The sequence below is a fragment of the Bos grunniens genome, chromosome 8 (assembly GCF_055505025.1).
Source record: "Bos grunniens cultivar Pamir isolate PY7600 chromosome 8, Bosgru_T2T1.0, whole genome shotgun sequence".
In the NCBI taxonomy this organism is placed as follows: domain Eukaryota; kingdom Metazoa; phylum Chordata; class Mammalia; order Artiodactyla; family Bovidae; genus Bos; species Bos grunniens.
Window position 1 is genome coordinate 27552715 of NC_141172.1, and position 27269 is coordinate 27579983.

Genomic DNA, 27269 nt, shown 5'->3' on the forward strand with positions numbered 1-27269 from the left:
GCTAAGTCAAAACTGATTTTAGAATATAGATGTTGGCTCTGTGTATGTCTTACGGAGAAGGTTTGTATGTGACTCCTCTCAGTGGTTACAGGAACTGCCTAACATAAAACCAAAGTGTTCAATCAGAAGTGTTATAGGGACTTCCCTGAGGTCCAGTGGTTAAGACTGCACACTTCCACAGCAGGAGGCACAGGTTCAATTTCTGTTTGAGAACTAGGATTTCTCATGCCATGAGACATGGCCAAAACACAAAACTAAACAAAAAAGGAAGAAACATGGTAAATACTAGGTCTATAAGAGGCTATGAGAATAGAATTGCTGAAGATGGCCAAAAAAAATTATTGGTTTACTAAAACTGTCATGAAACAAAATAAGAATATCATAAAAAAGATGCTAGTATCAATATATTTCAGAATCTGGAGAATATTTGGATTGTAGGACAATAACAGACTCTAGCAATATGAGGGAAAATATGCCAGAAAAGAAGGCACAACAGAACCGGGAGAAAGAGGACTTGAAGAACATATCTTCAGGAAAGAAGGTGTACATGACTTTAAAAACTGCTCCAAGTAGTCTACTCCAATCCAACATTGGGTAGAAGTTCCAAATGCTTCAGCTGAAGTCAGTGGGAAGGTATACTGGAGCCTAGAACATCTAATAACACTTTGAATTATATACTTCTACATATAGATTTAAGATTGTTTGCATCTAACAGAAAGCTCAGTATAGTGGTAACTTAAGGTAGTAATTGAATATAATTAGTAATAATTTAGAATAGTAGAAATCTGGAGGTTGGTAATCAAGTGCTTGTGCAGCAGCTCCATAGTCATCAAGAATCCAGACTCTTTCTGTCTTTTTGTTCCACTTTTCTAGTTTATGGCTTCCATTCTCAAGGTATTACTTCATGGTCCAAAAGGGCAGCAGGAGCTCCACCCATTGCATCTGTTCCGGGCTGTTGGAAGGAGAAGAGGCAGAAGGGCAAAGGTACCATATGCCTCTGTTCAGTCATTTCCCTTTAAATAGCCTTTCTGGAAGTAAAATATATTTCATTGTCTGAAATTTAGTTACATTGGCCATTTCTAGCTGTGAAGGAGTTCTTGAAAATGCAACCTTTTAGCTGGACACCACGCTGCCTTATATAAACTCAGGTTCTCTTACCAATAGAAGAAAGGGAGAACGAACATTGGGTAGCAATGAGCAGCCTCTGCCGCAGATTCCTTATTTATTCTTGTTTTTTAAATTCTCAATGCTGCACTCAGAGGTTTCATATTGCCACAATTAGTCTCTGTTCTGCTTTTCTCTTCCGTGGGTGTCTCCTCATCTGGAAAAAGTGAGATTAATCTAAAGAGAAATAGTGAAAATAAATACGAAAGTGATGGGAAAGATTATTTGTATGTGTGTGAAAAAGTGAACAACTGATAAACGGGGCAAAATGAGTGTTTACCCAGCTCCAAATGCTGAGAACAGGGATATTCTTAAGGGAGGATTTCAGTCTCCACTAAATAATGAGGTTTTTTTCCCCCGTAGCATTTAAGCCTCTCCCAGTGACAAGAATTAAACTCTTTTAGATCACTAAGGGACCTTTAAGTGCTTAGCTCTTGTATAATTTTGAAAAAAGAAAAAGAGGAGGCATTAAAGATAGTCATCATGCCTGCCACATCACCCTAAGAAAAACAGTATTTACTTTTTAGACTTCATGTAATTTGCATTCTTTACTCTCCATCTTTACTGGTTTTCTCTGTTTTTAAAAAATCACTGTGTTGAAACATTGACATTACTAGGTCTAAACAAAATGCTCTGTGTACTGTGAACTTTATATACTTTCATTCATTCACTCAATAACCTTTTATGAAATATTCATTAAGTGTTAGGCACTAGGGTTTTGTTGCAGACACAAAACACAAGGTTCCTTCTCTCATGGAGCTTACATCACAGCCAACGTGCGGATGTTGTTGTTGACGGAGATAGATCATAAGCAAGTAAACGGAAAAATGAACAAGATATTTTCAGATAGTGGTAAGTGCTAAGGCAGCAGGAAGACACTTTGTGGGTGACAGAGAAGGAGGGATAATTTAGAAGGGGAAGTTCTCCTTGTTGAGCTAAGATATGAATGTGAGACAAAGCCACTGACAAATGCATGACTTACAATGATATGATACAAGCATCTAAAATTTTTCAGTTCTATATGCAAAATCATTATCTCTCCTACACAAATGAAGAAGGTACTAAAAAGGGCTTTCCAGGTGGTGCTAGTGGTAAAGAACTCGCCTGCCAATGCAGGACACATAAGAGATTCAGGTTTGATCCCTGGGTCAGGAAGATTCCCTGGAAGAGGGCATGGCTATCTACTCTAGTATTCGTGCCTGGAGTATCCCATGGACAGAGAAGCCAGGAGGGCTACAGTCCATAGGGTTGCAAAGAGTCAGACATGACTGAAGTGACTTAGCACATATACATCAACTAAAAAAAAACCTTACAAGTGCTAAAGGTAACAGGTTTAGGAATAATAAAGATTATATTGTCTGCATGATTAGGTTTAATTTGAAACTCCAACAGCTCCCAGTAGACGTATCTTCAAAAAAAAAAAAAAAATTCAGATACTGCTTCTGTGGAACCTCTTTCTAGCTTCTTTTGGGAAATGGGATATTTGACGAATCTCACTTGACTGATAGAGTACATCATGATCAGCAAACTGGAAAGGGGAATTCTGTTACAGAAATGAATCCATTTTAATTATTCTTTGCAAAAAGATCTTTTATATTTGTGATTCATAATCTTATAGGATCGCACATATGCAAGAAGGAGAAGTTGGCATCTGCCATGAGCACAGCAAATTTGATTAGATGTTTTAGGGGCTAGGCCACACTTATTAATTCTGTGTTCATAATTGGCTTCCTCAGAAACAGGAATGCTACTCATCTAGTGACATGAATTTAAAACACACAGGGTTTCAGATTTGGTTTCTGATTTAAAAAAAAACTACCAACTTTTATTTATAAGAATGATTTCTGAAAAATTAAACTTGATTCTCACTTTGACATCATCATGCCACTCATTAAAGCCAAGTTCTTTTGTATCTCCTTAAAATTTGAGGAGTTGAAATGGAAAGAAAATAACAAAGTATACGGGAGAGGAAGAAGCCACCACAAGATGGCTTAATGTTAAAAAATGTGGTATTAATTTGGGAGCCAATGAACTTTAAAAAATGGAATCATGCATGAGCAATAAGGAGTAGGATCTGGACCCAGACAGGAAATCCAGCCTCAGAAAGCTAAGTATAAACAGGAGGTTGGGGGAGGAATGGAAACTTTCAGGGGTATTGTAATTAAATGACCCCAGGTCCCTTCTAACCACACATACCTGATTCTAAGAGTGCTGCAAGAATGTATTAGCCTGTTTTTAAAAGTTGTGATACTGAAATATAATATATAGGGGCATAAAATCCACCCATTACATTATACAATTCAAGGATTTGTAATGAATCATACAGTTGTGCAGTCATCACCATAATCTAATCTGTTTGTGAGGCAGAACAATTTCATTTTTCTAGTATAAAGGTACGTAGTGACTCATTAAAACTGTAGAGCAAGTTTCAAGGATGCAAAGTTGACTCACTGAAAGTACATGTAACAGACATGTGCAGGCAGCTGTTCTACTGAAATAGGGAGAAAGAAGGGGAAGGTGGTGGTTGGAGGCAGTGTGGAACAATGGTTACCACCACACCATTAAGTCAGAATGCTGAAGTTCAGATTCTGGCATCCTTACTTCCTTAATAGATGTCTGACTGCAAACAAATTACTTGAACCCTGTGAGCCTCATTTTACTCATCTGTAAGTTAACAGTATCTACTTCATGGGGCAAAGGATAGATGAGGTAAGTTAAACAAGGGGCTCAGCATAGTCCTGGCATGTAGGAAGTACTCAATAAATGTTAGCAATCTTTATAGTTGTCACTGGATGACCGTTAAATGCCTGTCATGAGCCAGACACAAAAGACCATGTGCCCTATGATTGACTTATAGATATGAAATTCTCGAAAAGGCAAAATGAAGTGATAGAAAGCAGATCAGTGGTTGTCCCAGGCCAGAGAGTGGGCAAAAGAAATTGATGGCAAACAGGCACAGGAAACTTTATGGGTGTGTTCTAAATTATGATTGGAATGGTGTTTTGTAAACATTTATCAAGTTAGAAGCTTAAAATTGGTGAATTTTATTGTATGTAAAACAAAGCTGACTAATGCCCCCCCAATACCCCTAAAATACAGCTTATAATTTTCCAGTTGTGTTAGACACAGGAATCAATTTCTAAAGGAAGCCAGTAAATATTTTTGGAGCACCCACTGCAAGGCACTGTTCTAGGTGCTGGGAATACAACTTTCAAGAAGACACAGCATCCCTACCCTCATGGGTATATAGTTTAAACACGACTTATGCACATATATTTGGGATTACAAAAGGGGTCATTGTGACAGATATTGGAAGAAGAGAACTCTAAGTTGCATAAGTATCTGTCCCATGATTTTTAATTTATCAGACATACACAGAAGCAAACATATCATCCCTGTATGAGAAGACGATGTCCCTCAGTGTCTGGGTAGGTGGAATGACAAAAACCTCTGGGTGACTGGTGACCTTGACGCGAGGTTGCCTCGCCATTTGCGAGACGCAGTGCCCACTTGGCGGGGGAAGGGACTTGGCATTGGCTCAGGGACCAGGTGGACACTTCAAATGGGCCTCGGGGATACCGTGGCTTTCATTTTGGCCACGCTAAGCCTGTGCTCTCTTGGCCGGTGGCGAGCAATAGCCTCCGCACAGAGCGCTACAATACTCCTAGGTATTCAATACCTTTCCACAGGGTGCGAGAGACCTGCGAGGTTCCCGAGTGACTCCGCCCACAAAGTGACTCCGCCCATGGAATGACCCCGCCCAAGTGGATCCGAAGTGGATGCTGCCTGGAGGTGGAGACGCGTTGCAAGAATCTGATTGGCTTCTCTAGTCGGAGCCTCGTAGAGGGTGGGGCGAGGCCTGCAAGGGGCGGAGCTTATGTCGAGGGGGCCACCCGGCGCCGGCTTGAGAAATGGATGCTCGGCGGATGTGCAGGCCCTGGGGGCGGGGAAAGCACTTGCTCAGCAGCGCGCTGGCCCCGCCCGGGACCCGGCGGGAGCGCTGGGCTGCCCTCTTCCTCCCTTGCTGGCGCTGGGCTGAGCCCCGGGCTGAGAAACTGAGTTGGTTCCGAGCACCCTGTTTGGTTTTTGGGCGGCGGCAGCCGGAGGAGGAACATGGCGCTCGTCGGCAACGGAGCAGAGTTGGAAGTGGACGAGGTACTGGCCGGTGGGGAGTGTGGGCACTACCCCTGGAGCCCGGGAGGGGTGAGCGAGCTCTGCAGGGTTGAGCGAGCTCGGCAGGGACGGCCAAGGCCCCGCCCCCTTGGTTGCCCGTCTGGAACCTACAGTCTCCCGACCGGAGGAGACGGGGGTTGCGAGTGGGGACACCCGACCTTGGGAAGTCCGTCCCTGCTGGAGCGAGGAGGGTCTCTGCGGCGCTCGGATTGGAGGCGCTGCTGAGGTTCCAAGCATCACGCCTAGGGTCGTGGGAAGCGAGGGCACCGCTTCCGGGCGGCTAGTGGATGGGGGCGAGCGCGCGGAACGCAGGACCCGCAGTATAGAGCAGTTCTGAGCCTTACTAGGGACGCCTAGGCATTACCGGTCTGACCCTGAAGTTCCGACACTGGCGCTTTGGAGTTTGTGGAACCGTCTCCTGATCTGGGAATCTCACCTTCTATGGAAGTTTTCGGTGGCAGAATCGAAGGGCTTGCAGTCGATGAGAGGAGGGGGCCAGCAGGAGGAAGAAGGAGCCCTCCGGTTGTCTGCACCAGCGGGCAAGGCAGAGCTGTCCTTGGGTCGGAGGGCTAGGGGCCTGGAGCAGCAGCCTAGAAATTGGTGCTTTCACCATCAGATTTCCAGAGTGGGTGGTAGACGGAGGGAAGGCGCGGGGAGAACCGACTCCGACCTTCAACTGCGGTCTCTGTACTGTCTTTAAGTAATTAGCCACTTCCTCCTGTGGCTGGCGCGCCGGGGTCTGAGCACCCTCGGGCGCGCGCGCAGGACCTGTTGATTTATTGACTTGCTGTGAGCAGTTGGCAGCTCCGCAGAGACACGCTCTCTTATTCGCTCTTGAAGTTGAAGCTGCCGGCCGGCAGCAGCTGCTGCCATTTTACCTGACTTGAATTTTACAAGTCGTTGCCTGAGGAGGCTTCATTTCAAGTGATGCAATAGTGGAAGATCTTGGAGTTGGCGGGCTAAGATTCCTGCCCATCTTTTCAATGTCGAGAAACTTCTGGCAACTAATACTGTGTTTTAAATGTAGCCCTTAACAAAACAAAACCTAAGCTCCAGCTCTTTTACACGACTGGCCGACAAGAGGGCACGCCGGACTGTCCAGAAGCTTTCTTACAGCCTGTGCCTTCCAAGGAGGACTTCAAACGACCGATCAATGAACTAGAGTTTGCATGGCTGCGTCTATTGTTGAAACTTTTAAGTTACACATAAAAGCAAAGGATGAAATGGCTTATTCGTTGCCATTTTCATCTGTGACAGCCTTTCTTTATTTGTAGCTTTAGATTGTCTTTTTGGTATGACCTGGAGCCAGCTTTTTTTCTTTCCTCTTGTCTTAGATCTTTTCTGTAAAAGATAACATAACACTTTCTTGGTGCTCTGACTATACATTCACTGTTTCCCTTAAAGGTTTTTATGACTCTCTGCTGTATGGCCCTAGTGGTAAAGAACCTGCCTGCCAATGCAGGAGACATAGGAAATGCAGTTTCAATACCTGGGTTGAGAAGATTCCCCTGGAGGAGGGCGTGGCAACCCACTCCACTACTGTTGCCTGGAGAATCCCATGAACAGAGGAGCCAGGTGGGCTACAGTCCATGAGGTCACAAAGAGTTGGATAGGACTGAAGGGACTTAGCACAGCACAGCTGTATATTAAATTAACTATCCATGTTCTTGGCATGGGGCTTCTCCCGGTAGCTCAGTGGTAAAGAATCCACCTGCCAGTGCAGGAGACCTGGTTTCTATCCCTGGGTCAGGAAGATCCCCTGGAGGAGGGCATGGCAGCCCACTCCAGTATTCTTGCCTGGAAAATCCCACAGACAGAGGAGCCTGGCAAGCTACAGTCCATAGGGTTGCAAAGATTTGGACACGACAGAAGCAACTTAGCACGCACGTATGTTCTTGGCATGCAAGGCTCTTTACAGTGTGGTCTCAATCTGATGTGCTAGCCTAGTTTCCAGCCACTTTTCTATGTATAACAATTTTAATCAGCGTTATGCCTGAGGAAATAAGATTGGGAGTAGGTAGTAAATGTGGAGTAAAAAACTTAAATTCCTGGGCTTGATGAAAAAGATTTGCAACCCTTAATTGTGATTATTTGTTTTGCAACACTTAGATATAATTGTTTAGTTCAGGGCACTGTTGGGATAGAATGCTTGAACGATAGGTATTGAAACATAGGGCTACGCTAGCTGTGCCCTCTGCCTGCAAGGTGAACCAAATGCCAGGCGTTGGCTAGGGAGGATGGCTCTAACTCTGTGGGGGAAATTAGGTTTCAAAGCAGCAGAGAGCCTAGCACACAAGATAGTTGGTAATATGTATTTGTGGAGTGAATGAATGACTACAGAATTGAAGACAAAGCTTAATAATTACTCACTTTTGGCCATATCTTTTATTCATTTTTTAAAATCCCCCAACTATTAGTCCCCTGTTACATGTTAGGTACTATACTGGTTCTAGGAAATGAGCAAAGTACAAACCGAATTCTTTTGTTCATGCCAAATCTGCTTTTGTCTCTCATGATGCCCTGCTTCCACCAGAATAAATGTCGCAAACATTTACTGAACATTTGCTTTGTGCTTAAACATGGCAGGTGCCTTAGAAAGGGAAGGCAGTTTTGACTTTCTGCGGTTCCCAGTTTGGGTATGGAGATGTGGCGTGTGAAAAAGAACTCTAGAAAAGAGCTCAAGGCAGGGTAAGCAAGTAAGAAATGTTGCCTTGTAGATCCGGTACCCTTAGCTCATTTGTGGAAAGTCCCTCACTTTCAATGGGCTGAAGTGCTCTACCACAGGTGCACAAGACCCTGCTCTTAAACTTACTGGATGTGTGAAACTAAAAGAGCTTGGAAGCTTTTCAAGCACTTAATTTAGATTTGATGGTCTTTATTGCCAAATTCAGACTTAAATTGAAGAAAGTAGGGAAAACCATTAGACTACTCAGGTATGACCTAAATCAAATCCCTGATTATACAGTGGAAGTGAGAAATAGATTTAAAGGACTAGATCTGATAGATAGAGTGCCTGATGAACTATGGACTAAGGTTCGTGACATTGTACAGGAGACAGGGATCAAGACCATCCCCATGGAAAAGAAATGCAAAAAAGCAAAATGGCTGTTTGGGGAAGCCTTACAAATAGTTGTGAAAAGAAGAGAAGCGAAAAGCAAAGGAAATAAGGAAAGATATACCCATTCGAATGCAGATGCCAAAGAATAGCAAGGAAAGATAAGAAAGCCTTCCTCAGCGATCAATGCAAAGAAATAGAGGAAAACAACAGAATGGGAAAGACTAGAGATCTCTTCAAGAAAATTAAAGATATGAAGGGAACATTTCATGCAAAGATGGGCTCGATAAAGGACAGAAATGGTATGGATCTAACAGAAGCAGAAGATATTAAGAAGAGGTGGCAAGAATACATGGAAGAACTGTACAAAAAAGATCTTCACGACCAAGATAATCACGATGGTGTGATCACGCACCTAGAGCCAAACATCCTGTAATGTGAAGTCAAGTGGGCCTTAGAAAGCATCACTACAAACAAAGCTAGTGGAGGTGATGGAATTCCAGTTGAGCTATTTCAAATCCTGAAAGATGATGCTGTGAAAGTGCTGTACTCAATATGCCAGCAAATTTGGAAACCTCAGCAGTGGCCACAGGACTGGAAAAGGTCAGTTTTCATTCCAACTCCCAAAGGAAGGCAATGCCAAAGAATGCTCAAACTACCGCACAGTTGCACTCATCTCACACGCTAGTAAAGTAATGCTCAAAATTCTTCAAGTCAGGCTTCAGCAATACGTGAACCGTGAACTTCCAGATGTTCAAGCTGGTTTTAGAAAAGGCAGAGGAACCAGAGATCAAATTGCCAACATCCGCTGGATCATGAAAAAAGCAAGAGAGTTGCAGAAAAACATCTATTTCTGCTTTATTGACTATGCCAAAGCCTTTGACTGTGTGGATCACAATAAACTGTGGAAAATTCTGAAAGAGATGGGAATCCCAGACCACTTGACCTGCCTCTTGAGAAGCCTGTATGCAGGTCAGGAAGCAACAGTTAGAACTGGACATGGAACAACAGACTGGTTCCAAATAGGAAAAGGAGTACATCAAGGCTGTATATTGTCGCCCTGCTTATTTAACTTCTATGCAGAGTACATCATGAGAAACGCTGGGCTGGAAGAAGCACAAGCTGGAATCAGGATTGCTGGGAGAAGTATCAGTCACCTCAGATATGCAGATAACACCACCCTTATGGCAGAAAGTGAAGAGGAACTAAAAAGCCTCTTGATGAAAGTGAAAGAGGAAAGTGAAAAAGTGGGCTTAAAGCTCAACATTCAGAAAACGAAGATCATGGCATCTGGTCCCATCACTTCATGGGAAATAGATGGGGAAACAGTGGAAACAGTGTCAGGCTTTATTTTTCTGGGCTCCAAAATCACTGCAGATGGTGGCTGCAGCCATGAAATTAAAAGACGCTTACTCCTTGGAAGGAAAGTTATGACCAACCTAGATAGCATATTCAAAAGCAGAGACATTACTTTGCCAACAAAAGTCCGTCTACTCAAGGCTATGGTTTTTCCAGTGGTCATGTATGGATGTGAGAGTTGGACTGTGAAGAAAGCTGAGCGCCGAAGAATTGATGCTTTTGAACTGTGGTGTTGGAGAAGACTCTTGAGAGTCCCTTGGACTGCAAGGAGATCCAACCAGTCCATTCTAAAGGAGATCAGTCCTGGGTGTTCTTTGGAAAGAATGATGCTAAAGCTGAAACTCCAGTACTTTGGCCACCTCATGCGAAGAGTTGACTCATTGGAAAAGACTCTGATGCTGGGAGGGATTCGAGACAGGAGGAGAAGGGGACGAGAGAGGATGAAATGGCTGGATGGCATCACCGACTCGATGGATGTGAGTTTGAATGAACTCAGGGAGTTGGTGATGGACAGGGAGGCCTGGCATGCTGCGATTCATGGGGTTGCAGAGAGTCAGACACGACTGAGCGCCTGAACTGACTGACTGAGGTCACTATTTGATATTCATATGGAAGTAAAAGGGGACCAGGTGGTTTGGTTGGAAAAGTAGTAGGTTAGGAATTAGGTGAACTGGGCTCTCAAATCTGTCACTCATTTACCCAATAGCCATTCATTCATTAAGTGTACAAACATCTGATTATGTTATGTGCCCAGCCTGGTGCTAGCTTGAAGATACAACAGGGACCTAGACTGACGAGGTCTCTATCTATAACGATAAGAGTGACCTTGACTAGCCCAGGCTCTCAACCTCTTATTGCTCTTCTATGTTTCCTCATCTGAAGATGAATGGGTGCCATGAGCCCTGAGTATTCTTCCAAGCTCTGAAAGTCTATATGTTTTAGAGGCAGGGAGGCTCCTTTTTTTGGGAAAATGCTGATAACATGGGAATCCCTTTTCCTTTGAAGTACCCAAGGAGATGATGGTAGTAGTGGGGCTCTTATGATAGCTGTGGAATGGGTGTTTTCTTAGGTAAACTGGTGTTTTTGTTTTTTTATCTTTAGGTGCTAGGAGGAAAAATGTGGGAACCATAAGAGGTTAGGGCTTGCAACCTCAGAGGCAGCAAAAATTGGTTCTGGAGGAAGACAGAAACTTCTTAGACATTCCAGTGGTTCCAGACATTCCTTCAAACCTTGGTGGCTAAAATACTGTTTCTTAACATTTAAATTTCTCTCATTGGTTTTTCTTGTGTATCACACAAGCAACTTTGACATGAAGTTCATGGAAGATATACAGAATGTATACAAGGTCATTATTACAAACCTATGGCATTCAGGAGGGGGAACACATGTATGCCTGTGGTGGATTCATTTTGATATTTGGCAAAACTAATACAATTATGTAAAGTTTAAAAATAAAATAAAAATTAAAAAAAACAAAAAAACAAAAAAAACAAACCTATGGCAAATATATGGCTATCGCTGTAGACCTTTCTGACCATCAATAGCTTAATCCTGAAGTCTGTCTATCTTGGTGACCTCCTTATATGTATGGGCTGCTTTGGGCTGTCTTGTGGATGTTAAGTGCTTATGTTTGGCCCTTACTGTTCTGTGTGTGACTTGGGATTTGAAAATTAAATAAAAGTAGTTTCTATTTTCTTAATTATTAGAGTTATTGAGCTTACCAATAACTATGTCAAGTATCAAAAAGAAAAAATATTGATGATATCTGAATGAATATTTAGCAGCTGGATAAGTTAAAAATGATTTTCTCATATAAAACAAAAGTTAAGTTCATTAAAAATAACATTTAGGAAGATTTCTTTTTTTCAATTGTTTTACCTTTGCTGGAAAAGGAGCAGTTTTTAAAGTCTTTGAAAAATTTGGTTACATTGCTATTATTATGTAGAAATTGGTAATTTTTATATGTAATCTGATATATAATATTTTACATTAAAATTGCATTGCAAGTTGCTCAGTAAATACAGTAATAAAGTTTAATGTTAGTAACCTTAAAATATAAAATGTAATTTAACATTTTTATTGTCATTCTGAACCTATTCTTGAATAAAAAGAGTAAACCTTATACTTGCTTTTTTATGTATAAAGTACAGAAATATTTCTGTGCTATTAACATTTCATAGGGTTAGGAGAAAAATGTCTGAAAAGGCTTTCAAGGTGGGAGGACAATATTGAAAAAAAGTTGAGAAACACTGGATTAGGGAAAGAAATGGTTTATGTGACAGATGCTTCCATGGCTTGCTTTTTTTGCCCAGGATTTTTTTGGTTTAATTGTGATTTAGAAAATTTCCCTAGTGGCATTTTAGATGCTGTCTGGGTAAAACTGATTGCTACAGTTTTCTTCCAATCAGATTCATTCTTCCATTCCATTTGTGTTCACTGAGCACCTCCCCAGGTGCAGGCAGTCTTCAGATGCTGGAAGTCCACACGGAGAGGAGATGTCTTGATCGCTCTTGAGGAACGCACAGTGTAGCGAAAGAGACAAGTAACAAGTGCTGTCTTTGGGTCAGGGTAGATTTTAGGTGGGCTTCCCTGGTGGCTCAGATGGTAATGAATCTGCCTGTGATGGGTTCGATCCCTGGGTTGGGTTCTATCTGGGTTCGATTCCCAGGGGTTGGGAAGATCCTTTGGAGGAGGGCGTGGCAGCCAACTCCAGTATCCTTGCCTGGGGAATCCCCACGGACAGAGGAGCCTGGTGGGCTACAGTCCATGGGGGTCACAAATACGACTCAGTGATTAAGTATAGCACAGCGCAGATTTTAGGTAGGAGAGCCATATAGTTTATCATCCACAGCAGGGACCTGGGAAAGTCAATATGGTGCTTTCAGTAATTACTCCAGAATAACAGGTCCAAACAGGAATGGTTGGTTGCCTTCGTTTAGGGGCTGGCAAAGGTGGCTCAGCAGTAAAGAATCCTCCTGCAATACAGGAGCTGCAGGAGGTGCGGGTTTGATCTCTGGGTTTGATCCCTGTGTTGGGAAGATCCCCTGGAGGAGGGCATGGCAACCCACTCCAGTATTCTTGCCTGGGAAATCCCATGGACAGAGGAGCTTGGCAAGCTACCGTCTGTCAGGTCATGAAGAGTTGGACACGACTGAAGTGACTTAGCACACATGCAAAGGCTTTAAAGAAGAGGTGGTATTTGAACTGGGTCTTTAAAAAATTTTTTTATTGAAGTATTGTTGATTTGTGTTAGTTTCAGGTGTACAGCAAAGTTATTCCATTATATATACACACATATAGGTATATTTGTGTATATATATATATGTATGTATATATATATGTATGTATTTATATATTTTAGATTCTTTTCCATTTTAGGTTATTGCAAGATTTTGAGTATAGTTCCCTGTGCTATACAGGAGGTCCTTGTTGATTATCTGTTTTGTGTATAGTAGTGTTTATATAAAGGAAACAATCCCATTTACCATGGCATCAAAAAGAATAAAATATCTAGGAATAAATTTACCTAAGAAGGCAAAGACCTATACTCTGAAAACTGTAAGACCCTGATGAAAAAAATGGAAGATGACGCAAACCAATGGAAATATATATTGTGTTCTTGGATTGGAAGAATCAATATTGTTAAAATGACCATACTACTTAAGGCAACCTGCAGATTCCTATCAAATCACCAATGGCATGTTTCACAGAAGTAGAACACAAAATTTTAAGATGTGTATGGAAACACAAGAGACCCCAATAGGAGAGGTAATTTTGAGAAAGAAGAATGGAGCTGGAGGAATCTGGCTCCCTGAACTGAGTTAGAAGGATGTGCTGGGTGGAGCAAGTGTGATGAGGCCCAGGCGTGGGCAGGGAGGAGAGCACACCCTGGGGTCAGCAGGGTGCTCAGAGTGTGGAGAGCCTTGGAGGACTGAGAGGTGCAAAAAATGAGGACCCAGAGGGTGTCTTAACTAGGCAAGAGTGGTATACTTATTTTAGGAAGCTAAATCTGGTGAAGTTGCTGCAGCCAGTCTGTGGAGGTGGTGGAAGGGCAAAGAGGCTGTTGCTACAGTTCCAAGTGGGAAGTGATGACTGCGGTGGAGCAAAAGTTATGGGGTTGAAGAGAGGAGGCCCGACTGGAGGGACTTCTCATCGAGAACTGAGAGGAGGAATTGGCCTATTTGAAAGGCAGTGGAGTCGGGGAAGGGAGGAGCCAGTCACCGATGACTGCCTGCTGGCGGAGGTGCTGTTACCTGAGAAGAGGAGTGGGTAGGGTTCAGCCTTCAAGTGGGTGTGGAGGGCATGGACCTCAGGCACAAAAAACTCACCTGCGTGGCTCACTGTGCCTTCCTCATTGAGGGAGCTCGGCCATTTGTTTCTGAGTGAATGGATCTGGGCAAGGTTGTGGAAGGGAGGTTGTAAATTGGTCCTGCAGGTGAGTAAGATGGGAAAAATTAGCAGCAGCTTATTGTCAGCCTGGATGTCAGCTCTAGTGAACAGGCAGTTTTCTTGGCATGTTCAGTTTTGAGTCTTTTGAAAGCTCATCTATTCCTGGGAATGCCACTTTCTCAGATGAGAAACGAGGGTGAAACTTGCCCTCATTTTCTCTCCTGTCCCCTTTGCCCGACATCGTCTCCCTCCTCCTGAGTCCAGCAGTGCAGGTGTGCTTCTTTGGCAGGAGTCAGTCCTTCTTTGGGTGCACTGCTTGCTCTCCCATCTTAGCTCCCTGCACACGGGTGCTGTTAGTAATTATCTGCAGTGTGAAATGGATACTGTGAATTCTGTGAGGCTCCCGGTTTCCATCTGGCTGGCTGTTGACAGCTTCCTGGCTCCCAGTCTCAGTGGCCCTAGCGGCCAGCTCAGGAGGGTCTCCTGAAGTCACTGTGTGCTCACTTGCCAGGAGATGAGTACCCAGGACCCTGTAGGGCTTCCCTGTGTCAGACCCCACCTTGATCACCAACTGTGTCAGAACTCTTCTTTTCTATCCCCGTGCCTAGTGGGGGTCAGTCACACACCCAGAGCGACTCTGGCTGGTTGACCATACTGGCTAGGTCACCACACCTCTCTCAAAGGAACTTCTCATGTGTTGACTGCCTAGCAGTTCATAATGCCGTTACGCATTTTGGCTCGTTATTGAAAGATGAGGGTGTGTAGTAAGAGCTCTTTTTTTTTTTCTTTTTTTTCTGAGATCTGTGGATGTATGTTGTAAAATATTGTAGTAAAATAATGCACTGTGTATATTTGTTGGATCTGATTGTAACTAGTGAGGGAGAAGAATATTCAGTCTTAACAATGTATTGGGTTTATGCCAGGTGCTCCTGTCCTCAGTAATGTCTAGTGAGACGTGGGGGCAGGTGTGTGAACAAATAGATGCAGTTTTCTTTGCTGAGAACTATGGAGGAGGGATGCTGGGGTGCTTTGGGAGCACGGAGGAGGGCATCTCATCCGGAGTGAGGGGAGGGAATGGGTAATCAGGGGTGGTGTCCCCGAGGAGGCCATTTCTTAGACATTCTGGATCTGGCAGGAACAAGGGGTTAGGCATGGAGAAGAGACTGAAGTGCATCCTGGAGAGAGGGAATAGCAGGCATAAGATATGGAAGTAAGGGCTTCCCTGGTGGCTCAGGCTGTAAAGAATTCGCCTGCAATGCGAGAGACCCGGGTTTGTTCCCCAGGTCAGGAAATGCCCTGGAGAAGGGAATGGCAACCCATTCCAGTATTCTTGCCTGGAGAATCCCATGGACAGAGGAGCCTGGTGGGAGTCCATGGGGTCACAAAGAGTTGGACATGACTGAGCGACTAACACGTTTTATGGAAGTGAAGAAGTGATTGTGGTTCTCCTGGTGGCAGGAAATGAGGTTGGAAGGATAGGAAGGGCTCCTGTAGGCTTTTCATGAGGAGTCATGGATATTGTGTAGTGCACGGTGGGCATTTAAGGGTTTCAACTGAGCAGAGGTGTGGTGAGATTTGGGCTGTAGGTGGCTCCTCTGGAGACCATGGAGGCGGCTTGCCTGGAGGGAGACAGGCCCAGAGGTGGGGAGGGAGGGGAATTTCTGGAATTTTGTTTTGTTGAATGAGTGTTATAGTGCCGTGAAGGCCCATTCTGTGCAGGCCTGGCTAGGTACTGGGATAACATAATGGGTAAGACATGATTTTGACCTCTGTGGATCAGGCGAGGAATATAGACACAAAATCCACTGTCACCTGGAACGGAGTGGAGTTTGGAGAGTGTGTGTTGGCACTTGGTTCTCTGGGAGGAGGAGGAAAAGAGAGCTTTCCTGGGGTAGTCACTCACCTGGAGGATGGTGGTGACACGTCTCCCTACCCCCACCCCCAAGTCAGCTGACTTGGTTTCCAAACCTCATCTTTACTGCCCAGCTGTGTGACTGAACCAGTTTGGGCCTTGGTTTCCTCTTGTGTAACCTGGAGCAGTTGACATTGATGATCTGTTTCTGAAGTTCTCAGCTCTGACATCTATGGTCTAGAAGATGACATTTGATCTGGAGTTTGAGGGGTGGAATTTTAGCAGGCAACCATGCAGCCAGTCGCTGCTTGATTCCTTCAGGCAGAGGGAGCAATGGGGAACGAGCAATGGGGAGTATGGGGGAAGCTTGGTGGAGGTTGAAGCAAAGAATATGTGAGAGGCAGGAAGGCAGTGCTGCTGTGTGTGTTCCTGCAGAATCGGATAGGCCTTGAACGCTCAGCTAAGGAGTTTTTTTCCCTCCAATTTTCTTGTTTGACAGATGTATCCTGTCACATATGGGAAATGTGTATCTTTTACTTTTTTTTTTTAATAGAAGCAATGATAATCCCATTTCATGGTTTCATCTTCTTGTTTCCTGGCCCCATTTCCAAAGTACTTAGTTTTAAGCTGATGATTGTAAACTGAGATGCACTGGTTAAGGAGGCAGACAAGTCAGGCGTGTTCTAGTAATTCCATAGACTGTGTTTTGTCACACAGACTCTTACCCTCAGCTAAGTGCTCAGACGCACAGCTGCCTGGACCCACAACTCTGGTGCGGTCCGCAGGACCAGTCCTGGTTTCTCTGAGGGTGTCTTCTGTCCTCCTTTTCTCTTGCTCCGCTTCTATAGATGCGGCTTTGGCCCAGAGTTATGGGCTTCCTAGTCTTTTTTCCAAGCATGAGTCACAGTCTTTCCACTCAGAACTAAAAGCAACAAACCTCGGAGTCTCACTTTATTTTTCTCAGGCCAAATGGGGTAGGATATTTTTTGAGAGGAGGCGGACATCATGGATGACAGAGTGGGAGAGTCCTGATGAGAGGGGAGTGAGGCCTGACTCCACGACCCCCTCCCAGAAGCACTCAGATGCCATTTTCTGTGCAAAATCGTCAGCCCGGCCCTTGTTCAAGAATAGCTGCTCCAGCTGCTCCTGGCTTGGGTTCCCATCTAGGCTTCTCGTGCCATTTGCTGTGTGACCTTGGACACGTTATTAAATTTGTCTAATGCTTTTCATCTATAAAACAGGAATAATGATACCTGCCCCATAAGGCTGACCCAGGTTGAAATAAGACTCTGCTTTACAAAGCACCTGGCACATTTTTGTTCAGTCGCTCGGTCCTGTCTAACTCTTTGCGACCCCATGGACTGCGGCACGCCAGGCTTCCCTGTCCTTCACCATCTCCTAGAGCTTGCTCAAACTCATGTGCATTGAGTCAGTGATGCTACCCAATGATCTTGTCCTCTGTCAACCCCTTCTCCTCCTGCTCTGACTCTTTCCCAGCATCAGGGTCTTTGCTAATGAGTTGGCTCTTTGCATCAGGTGGCCCAAGTATTGCAGCTTCAGCTTCATCATCAGTCCTTCTAATGAATATTCAGGGCTGATGGTAGCACCCTTAATGTGTTAGTTCTCTTTTCCCTTCTGCTTTACCTTAAAGTATTGCTGCCAGTGTTTATTATTTGTGGGTTTGATGGGGAATCTGTTTTAGTGTGTCTAAATATAATTTTACCTCATTTTTGCAGTCCATAGGGGAGAAACTTCTGCAGAAGTACATAGCCTAGACACAGTCAGGCAATAACCGACCCAAGGTGACCCAGCTCTCTTAGGCATGGAGTCAGGGTTAGGAGCCAAGTGTTTCTGCATTCAGTGCCCTTTCCACTAGGTCAGGGGGTGGCAAACTTTGCTGCAAGGACAAATATAGCCTTCTTCCTGCCTGTTCTTATAAATAAAGTTTTATTGGAACACAGACCTGCCCATTTGTTTAGGTGTTACCCAGGGCTGCTTTCACACAACGTCAGAGTTAGTAGTTGGGACGTGGACTGTTTGGCCTCCGTGGCCTAAATACTTACAGGTGCTTTGTGGAGACAGTTTGCTGACCCCTGTACTGTGTGGTTTCTAGGACTGTATGTGAATTTGTTTATAAAGTATTGTAAGCTTTATGAATTAAATTTGCTTGTTTCCTTAATACTCATATAGGCATCCAAAACTGGGAAACTCAGACTCTTTTCATGCATCCCCTGAAGCGCTATGGCACAAGTTCTGGAGTCGGACGGACATGGGTTGGAATCCCTGCTCCTTCACATACAGCCTGGGATGAGTTAATCTCTTTGAGCTTCAGTTTCTTCATCAGTCTAATGGAGATAATAGAACCTGCTTTACAGGGTTATTGTGGGGATTAATGCCCTATGAAATACTTAGCATTTGGAGTGCAAATGTCAGCCCTCATTATAATTAAGTATCTGCATGTTGCGGATACTTGACCAAGATTTCTCAACCCAATAATGACCTGGCCTTGTATAAAGATAGGCCCATGCAGAGTCCTACAAGACTGCTCTTCCAGCTGGATTCCTACGTAGGCTAATCTCAGGATTCCGGCGAGGTTACTTCTGCTAGTTTATAGTCCTCACACCTTTCCCTCTCTGAGTGGAGAGGGGAAACCATTCACCACAAAAGAGAGCACAAACATGGGCTCAATGGACCATCTGTTTCAGCAGAACAGTGTTCATATTAGTCAGCAAGAGACTTGGCCGTGTCCATAATATTCTGAAAATGACACTTGCCCCCTGACACCCAAATGATATATGTGGTAACTTCTAGTTTGTCCAAATGTGAGGCTGTGCAGGATGGTCCCCTCCTTCATGCTGCTGCTGCTGCTAGTTGCTTTAGTTGTGTCCGACTCTGTGCGACCCCATAGACAGCAGCCCACCAGGCTTCTCCATCCCTGGGGTTCTCCAGGCAAGAACACTGGAGTGGGTTGCCATTTCCTTCTCCAATTCAGGAAAGTGAAAAGTGAAAGGGAAGTCGCTCAGTCATGTCCGACTCTTAGCGACCCCATGGACTGCAGCCTACCAGGCTCTTCCATCCATGGGATTTTCCAGGCAAGAGTACTGGAGTGGGGTGCCATTGCCTTCTCCATCCTTCATGTTAGTGAATATCATAAAATTCTTATATTTTCATAAGATCATAAAGCACCTAGATATTAATAGGAGACTGTGGCCTATAAGAGGTAAATACGTGTTTGACTACTTAGTCTAAGGGGCTTCCCAGGTGGCTCAGCAGTAAAGAATCTGTCTGCAATGCTGAAGACACAGGAGACATGGGTTCAGTCCCTGGGTCAGGAAGATCCCTGGAGGAGATCTTAACAACCCACTTCTGTATTCTTGTCTGGAGAATCCCATGGACAGAGGAGCCTGGTGGGCTAGTCCATAGGGGCAGAAAGAGTCAGACTTGAATGAAGCGACTTAGCAGGCACTTAGTCTAAGAGGTTAAAAAGTAAAGGAGGTGGCAGTGTGTGTGTACTCCTAGGTCCTCGAGGGTGTGCTACGGTTCTTGCTCTGCCTCCAAAGCTATGTGCCGTGATCTTTTTGAAGCTCAAATCCATCCTCACCTTGCTACTTAAAATCTGTCCACAGCATCTCCTTACTTTTGAGGTATTGTGCAAACACCTTAGCATGATGTTGTTGTTTACTCAGACAGTCGTGTCCAACTCTTTGCGACTCCATGGACTGCAGCACACCAGGCTTCCCTGTCCTTCACTATCTCCTTGAGTTTGCTCAAACTCATGTTCATTGAGTCGGTGATGCCATCCACCCATCTCATAGTCTGTCATCCCCTTCTACTCCTGCCTTCAATCTTTCCCAGCATCAGTATCTTTTCTAATGAGTCACTTCTTCGCATCAGGTGACCTAAGTATTGGAGTTTCAGCTTCAGCATCAGTCTTTCCAAGGAATTTAGGGTTAATTCCTTTAGGATTGACTGGTTTGATCACCTTGCAGTCCAAGGGACTCTCAATAGTCTTCTCCAACACCACAGTTCGAAAGCGTCAGTTCTTCGGCACTCAGCCTTCTTTATGGTTCAGTTGTCACATCCATACATGACCACTGAAAAAACCATATCTTTGTCTATACACACCTTTCTCGGCAAAGTGATGTCACTGCTTTTTAATATGCTGTCTAGGTTTATTGTAGCTTTTCTTCCAAGGAGGAGTGTCTTTTAATTTCATGGCTTCAATCACTCTCTGCAGCGATTTTGGAGCCCAAGAAAATAAAATCTGCCACTGTTTCCATTTTCCCCCCCATTTATTTGCCCTGAAGGAATGGGACCGAACTCCATGATCTTATTTTAGCATGATGTATTAAGACCTAGCTTATTAAGACCTTGCTCAGTGGTTCTCATACTTTAGGGTGCATAGGGAACCTGGTGAGGGGAGTGGGTGGCTTTTTAAGATGCATGATCCCAGGTCCCACCACAAGCCATTCTTCTTCAGTAGGTCTGGAGTGGTTCCCAGGAGTTTGCCCTCCTGTAGGACCTTGAATATTGGCCGTGTGGAAGTGCTTATAACTCCCCTTCCAGGCTCCATGTGCTTTTCTCACTTCTCAGCATTTTCATCCGCTGTTCATTCCCTCACCTGGCCGATTCCTGTTCATCGCTGAAGACCTCCCTCAGGTACCATTTCTGTTCCAGCCTTTCCAGACATTCCCTTTTTCCCTCCCCTTCGGGTGCACGCATGCTCAGTTGCTTCAGTCTTTGTGACCTTATGGACTATAGCCAGCCAGGCTTCTCTGTCCATGAGATTCTCCAGGCAAGAATACTGGAGTAGGTTGCCATGCCCTCCTCCAGTCCTCTCATTGTCATTGCTAAATAGTCATTGTCATTGCTAAATAGTCATTCCTGGCTGCTTCCAAGGAGAAATATTCCTCTTTGGCCATACATGCTATGACAGCCAGCAGGGTGTAGGATTTAAGAGCCTTGATGTCCTGGAAGGAAAGGATGGAACTTTCCACCCACAGAAAGCAGCAAAGGGACCCCCTTCAGTGCTTTCCAGCAACAGGATATCTTTAGCCTGTCAAGAAAGGAGAATTTACCTCCATAATTTATTAGCATTATCTCAATATTCTTTTTTTTTTTTAAAAAGGAGTTTTATTGAGGTGTAATTTACATGCCATTCATTCAGTCCTTTTAAAGTGTACAGTTCAATGATCTTTAATAAATTTACAGAATTGTGCAGCTATCACAATCCAATTTAAGAATATTTTCCTGATCCCAGAAACATTCCTTGTGTCCATCTGTTCTTGCCTCCAATATGTTTTTCACCTTTAAATTAATTGAAAAATTAGAAGTCATCAGGATAAAACAGAATTTCCCAGGTAGAAGTAAAGAGCAGCCGTTATATGTGACAAGGACAAAGCAAACGTGTGAGGCATCAGAAAGCAAGACTGCAGAGCCGAGTGCATTCGTGTCAGCGCTTACATGCCTCTCACACTCTGACATCATCAGAAGACGGCTCCAGGGCTGAGTGAATTACCCTTGTCCAAATGAATAATTTTGTCTCGTTTGCAATACAGCAGAAGATGTGTGGTATATACAGATGATGGCTTTCCTGATTTTCTAGTTCATTTGCTAGGCAGAGGCTACCATGTTTAGCTTGCTGCTACAAGGACAAACACGCATTTGCGTTTCTAAACTATTAGCAGTTAAATAAAAGGAATTGTCAGCTTAGTAGAAGTCTCAAATGAAATCTGCCTCTTTTCAGGCACCCCTGAGTTTCAGATTTGTTGTGTCTGTTCCTAGGAAGGCGTGTGAGAGAGAGGAAAGAACATGGACGGACTTGCAGGTTAGTGGACGTAGGTTGGGTGCTGTCGTTTGCAGGCACTGTGACCTTGGGCAAGTTATTTAATCTCTTTGTGAGCTTGAGTTTCCGTATCAGTCAATGCGGGATTCTAATGGCCACCTCAGAGAGTTGTTACTAGCAACTTTGACAGCTCATCCAGAGCCTGCCATACTATAAATGCTTAGTTGTAGTCATTCACTTGAATAGCAACTGTGTGTGGATTTTGCTTTTTATCATACATAAGGATGGCTGGACTTCTACAGAGCAGAAAAAAATTCTAGAAAGATTGTATAAAATATTTCAGCTAGTCATATTTGAACACCTGGATATTCCGTATTCATTTGCTGGTATTAATTTTCAGATCTGGTTTTGGAAGAGAAGGTTTTGTTTTTGTTTTCATTTTAAAAATGCACACAGGGACTTCTCTGATAGCTCAGTGGTAAAGAACCCACCTCTCAATGCAGGAAACATGGGGACAATCCTTGGTCTGGGAAGACCCCACATGCTGTGCAGAGGAGCTAAGCCTGTAGGCCACAACTATTGAGTCTGTGCTCTAGAGCCCGAGAGCTACAACTACTGAAGCGCTCAGTCTAGAGCCCGCACTCTGCCACAAGAGAAAGTGAAAGTGAAAGTGCCTCAGTTGTGTTCAACTCTTTGTGACCCTATGGACTATACAGTCCATGGAATTCTCCAGGCCAGAGTACTGGAGTGGGTAGCCTTTCCCTTCTCCAGGGGATCTTGCCAACCCAGGGATCGAACCCAGGTCTACTGCATTGCGGGTGGATTCTTTACCAGCTGAGCGACAAGGGGGCCCAAGTATACTGGAGTGTGTAGCCTTTCCCTTCTCCAGTGGATCTTCCCAACCCAGGAGTTGGACTGGGGTCTCCTGCATTGCAGGTGGATTCTTTACCAACTGACCTATCAGGGAAGACTCTGCAGCCAGAGAAGCCACCACCACGAGAAGCCCACCCACTGTAACTAGAGAGTAGCCCCTGCTTGCTGCACCTAAAGAAAAGCCCACACAGCAAAGAAAACCCAGTGCAGCCAAAAATAAAATAAACAAAATTATAAAAAAATACAAAGAATGGTAAATGTCCTTGCAGACAGCTGGCTTAAGCCAGGTAACCAAGGGCAAGGCACTTGGAGCCATAGTTTCTTCATTCCTAGAGTTGGACAGAGTGAAATGACGCATGTAATCTGGTTGGGCTAAATAGGGAAAGTTCAGCAAATGAGGATGAGTATAATTTATTCACACACTTAATGCTGTCAGAAACCTGAAGGGTTCACATTTCTAGCCATTTGCTTAGTTAGTAATACTAGCGTGTGTGCAGAGGTGGTTTCTCCCAACTTTTCAAAATAGAAAACATTGAGGTTTTCTTTCTTATCAAACAATACTATTCTGACTTCATAAATAGTAAAAATGACTTTATAAGAGATGATTTTATAAAGTGTGAGCATCCACAATCCATCTGTATTGCTAATTACACTGGAAATTTTAAAAGTAAAGTTACTAGCTTAGAATCTTTTTTTTTTCCTTCTAAAGACTTGCTTGCTTTTACTTCCCTTTGTAGTTTATGATGAAGGAGATTACATTTTAACTTAGATAAGAGTCAACCTTTTTGATGTATAACAAAACTTTTAAGTCTGCATGCCTCAGGAAGCAGGTTCCACATGCTTAGGCTAAACTGAGGGACATGTGACATGCTAAAATGAACTCCTATCTCTTTGTTAAAGACTGAAAAGCATTCCATTTCAGTTTTGGCAATTTAGTGACAAGTACCCTTTCCATAATAATTTTAGGAGCAAACACAAGACTTTGGGGGAGCAATTTAAAACAGCATTTCTCAACCTAAAAAGCCCTTCCTGTGCCTTATTTTCCCTTTCTGTTTTCCTCAATTTATGCTTCTTTTACACCCCCCACTCCCAATCTCTGTCATAAGCTAGTCCTGTTGAATCTAGTAATACCCCCCAAACATGGCTCCTTTCTATCACCACTGTGTCCCCAGGCCACACCACCATCTTCTCACCCTGCATATCTGGGGGAACATCCTTACTGGTCTCCCCACTTCCTCCCTGTCTTCTGACAGAGTAAAGGGACAAAGTAGGTAATTAAATAGTTAATCTCATTAGGGATTAATTAAATGGTTAATCCCACTGGTAGAAAAAATAGGGGAGACTCCTGTAAATTCATGTTTATTCAAGAGAACAGGGTTTTTTAACCCTAAAACCAAGCAGGCTTGCTAAGCAGTGAAACCATGCAACAGAAGCATAAGACTTGCCCCCAAACAATAAAATAGTGATGCCATGAGACCTACATCCTGCCCAGTGAGCTCAGTTAAGTTAATGATCCTTAAAATATACTCTCTGCACACATAGAAAATGATCCTTTGTGAACCTAGCTTGACCATGTGGAAACAAAACTCCCCTGCTAAACCTGGAAGAGGAGCTGATGATGGAAGCATGATGTCTCAAGAAAGAGAAGTTCTTCCCCTCCCCACTTTTCCTTTGATTATAGAGCTGTAGTCCAGTAAGTTCTGGGGGCACAGCACCCTCTCACCCACCTGTTTGTAAATAGCACAGGCGTCCTATTCTAGTAAATCACTTCTTATCTATCACTTGCCTCTTGCTAAATTCTTTTCTGCGCTGAGACATAAAGAACTAAGGTACCAGAACTCTCTGGAGCCCTCGAAATGACACCCAAACTGTTTCACTTCTGCAGTCCACTCTTCTTCTGCAATCTAAGTGCTCCTTTACAAATGGTAATCACATTACTCCTGTGCTGCAGACTGTTATTTAGGATCAAATGCACACTTCTTTTGCTTTCCTGCTACAGCTCATCTCCTGCCGTTCTCCACTTTGTTCCTCTGCTTTAGCCACCGGAGCTTCCATTAGATTTCTTGAACATGCTCAGTTTTTTTCTACCGTAGTGCTCTTGCATTAAGGATTTCCCCAGCCTGGCAGACTGCACCAGTTCTTCACATGACCAGCTCCTTCTCGACTTTCCATCCTCACTTTAAAGATCAAGTTCCAAATGCTGCTTTCCTTGGGTTTCATATTCCAAGCAGTCTTTCTCTTTCCTCTATTACACATCCTGTGTATTTCCTCATAGATGTGACCACCGTCTGCATTATCTTGTTTGCTTATTTTCTTCTCTGTCATCCCTCTCACTCTATCAGGTTTCAGTGCAGGAAGCAGAAACTGCTGTAATTTAGGTAAGAAAGAATGTATGAGTTTATGTAAGACAGATGTTTTAAAAATGCAGGAAGGGGCTGGGGCTATAGCTGTGGTTCTAGGCTGAGCCTCTGTGAAAGGCTCTCTGTACCAATCCAGAACTGACTCATTAGGGGAGGTGCTGGTATTCTGTGGCTGATGATTCTAGAACTAAGTTCCCAACACATGGCAGTTCAGGGATCAGGAAGCCAGAATGGAGACACCTCTGCTGCCTCTATTATATGCTCCACGGCAGAGAAAGGAAGCTGAGCACTGCTGTCGAAACAAGTTCTGTTTCTTACGCTTGCTTGATAGCAGAAAAAAATCAGAAAGGGGCAGGAAGATGACCTCAGCCTTTTGGATCCTGTATGGATATATCTCAATGGGTGTAACCTAATTCTAACCCAGAAACAACTTACTTCCTTTATAGTCATAAATCAGACTCTCAGGAACTCTTGTCTTTGTAAATTGTACTGCAGTTCCTCAAATTTCTCTTGTATGCATTAAAACTCCATTGACTGCTCTGACTTGTTCTGTTGTTTCCAGATGTTTCTCAGTTTCTTAACTTTGAAAAGTGAAAATCACTCAGTTGTGTCCTACTCTTTGCAACCCCATGGACCGTAGCCCACCAGGCTCCTCTGTCTATGGAATTCTCCAGGCCAGAATACTGCAGTGGGTAGCCTTTCCCTTCTCCAGGGGATCTTCCCAACCCAGGGATTGAACCTGGGACTCCAGGATTGCAGGCAGATTCTTTACCATCTGATCTACCAGGGAATTATTTTCAAGTTGGCTGCACACTCTTGCCAGTTTTCACTATAGGTATCTTTTCCTCTTTTAAAAAATAATTATTTATTTATTTTTAATTGGAGGATAATTGCTTAATAGTATTGTGTTGGTTTCTGCCATACATCAACATGAAGCTCTTCCTCTTAATTAAAAGGAAATTATTAAAGAGACTAAGTTTTAGAGACCTGCACCAGCACCATTTTTCTGATACAACTGCTGACGGTCCTTTAGGTTCTTTTAAGTGTTAAGATCAGCTAAGAATTAGTAAGGAAACTCAGCTTCAGATGGCACCAATCAAGTAGACCCTTAATATTCTCTTTTTAACAAAGTCCATTTTGTAATGTATATCAGGGTGTCAAGTGTATAGGTCAGTGGCTACATGCCTCAGTTTTCATTAGGGGGCTCAGAAAAATCACTGAGTCTTATTGTTAACATTTAGATATGTCTCACTTTGTAAGATTCCTTGGCAAAACAGAATTCTTATAATAAGCAAGTTCTGAGTATTAGCATTTGCTCTAAGGGAGTAAAGAGTGAGAAATGTGAAAGTTGCCACGACCAATTCTGGGGCAATCTGAGCATCAAAATAAGTACAGTAACGTATTACAGACCATTGAAGATGTCTCCTGGAGTCCATATGGATGGTGACCAATTAGATAGGTGGAGGAGATGGGAGGGATTTACTTTGAGCAGAATGCTAAAGGCCAGTTGGTAAAAGTGGAGGGAGTGCTGGAGGTGGTAAAACAGTGATCAACTAACTAGCCTGGGAAAGATGAGTCAGGCAGCCATCATTGTAGGTGACAGAGACAAGTTTAGGGGAGGAGCATGTTCTTGATCTGGTCTTACCCTGGTCTCACCACGGAGTCCTTATGACTTATAAGACAGAAATAGTAACTGCAGTGGAGAGATCACATACTACTTTGACCAGGTGATCAAAGTTAATATTACCAGTGGGGGCAGACAGGATCTGTGCCTCCAGCTAGAAGTGACCTGACGAGGACACAGGGTCTCTTCTGTACTAGTCTAACCTGAATCTGATCATAGGAAATGTCAGAGAAACTTTAAATAAGGAAGGTTCTAGTAAAAAAAAAAAAAAGAGGGCTGTACTCAAAACATGTTGCTGTCTTGAAAGGCAAAGAAAGGCTATGAAAATGTCCCAGATTAAAGGAGGCAAAGGAGATGAAACAGCTAAATGCAATATTGGACCTGAGATGAGCTCCTGTACTGCAGGGAAAACAGCTGCAAAGCAGCTCTATTGGGTTAATTGACAAAATTGGAAAATGGACAGAAGTTTAAAGTAGTTAAATTTTCTGATGTGGATAACTGTACTGCGCTTAGGTAAGAGAATATCTGTATTTAAAAAAAATACGCACTGGAATATTTAGAGGTAAAGGGTCACAATATACATAATTAACTTTCAAATGGTTTAGAAAAAAATTTTAATCTATTGAGATAGAGAA

General features: G+C 43.6%; 1 protein-coding gene and 1 long non-coding RNA gene across 10 annotated transcripts in view; one reads left to right on the top strand and one right to left on the bottom strand.

Annotated features, from left to right (window-relative positions):
• Nucleotides 1-386: 386 nt before the first annotated feature.
• LOC147366873 (uncharacterized) lies at nt 387-6795 on the bottom strand. Its single transcript, XR_015169532.1, has 2 exons — nt 5774-6795; nt 387-1341 (listed from the first exon to the last, which is right to left on the bottom strand). It is a non-coding gene; the product is annotated as an uncharacterized LOC147366873 (long non-coding RNA).
• The window catches only part of TTC39B (tetratricopeptide repeat domain 39B), a 148503-nt gene continuing 126268 nt past the window's right edge, over nt 5035-27269 (top strand). For 4 of the 9 annotated variants that reach the window (XR_015169530.1, XR_015169531.1, XM_086415057.1 and 1 more), the window contains exon 1: nt 5038-5319. Coding sequence is in view for 3 of the 9 variants with exons in the window: in XM_086415057.1 (XP_086271183.1) it covers nt 5278-5319 (42 nt within the window). In the remaining 6 variants the exon portion in view is untranslated. Of the gene's footprint in view, nt 5320-14101; nt 14187-27269 lie in introns of those variants that run through there. The other 5 variants (XM_086415056.1, XM_086415060.1, XM_086415062.1 and 2 more) reach the window with 5 other exon arrangements.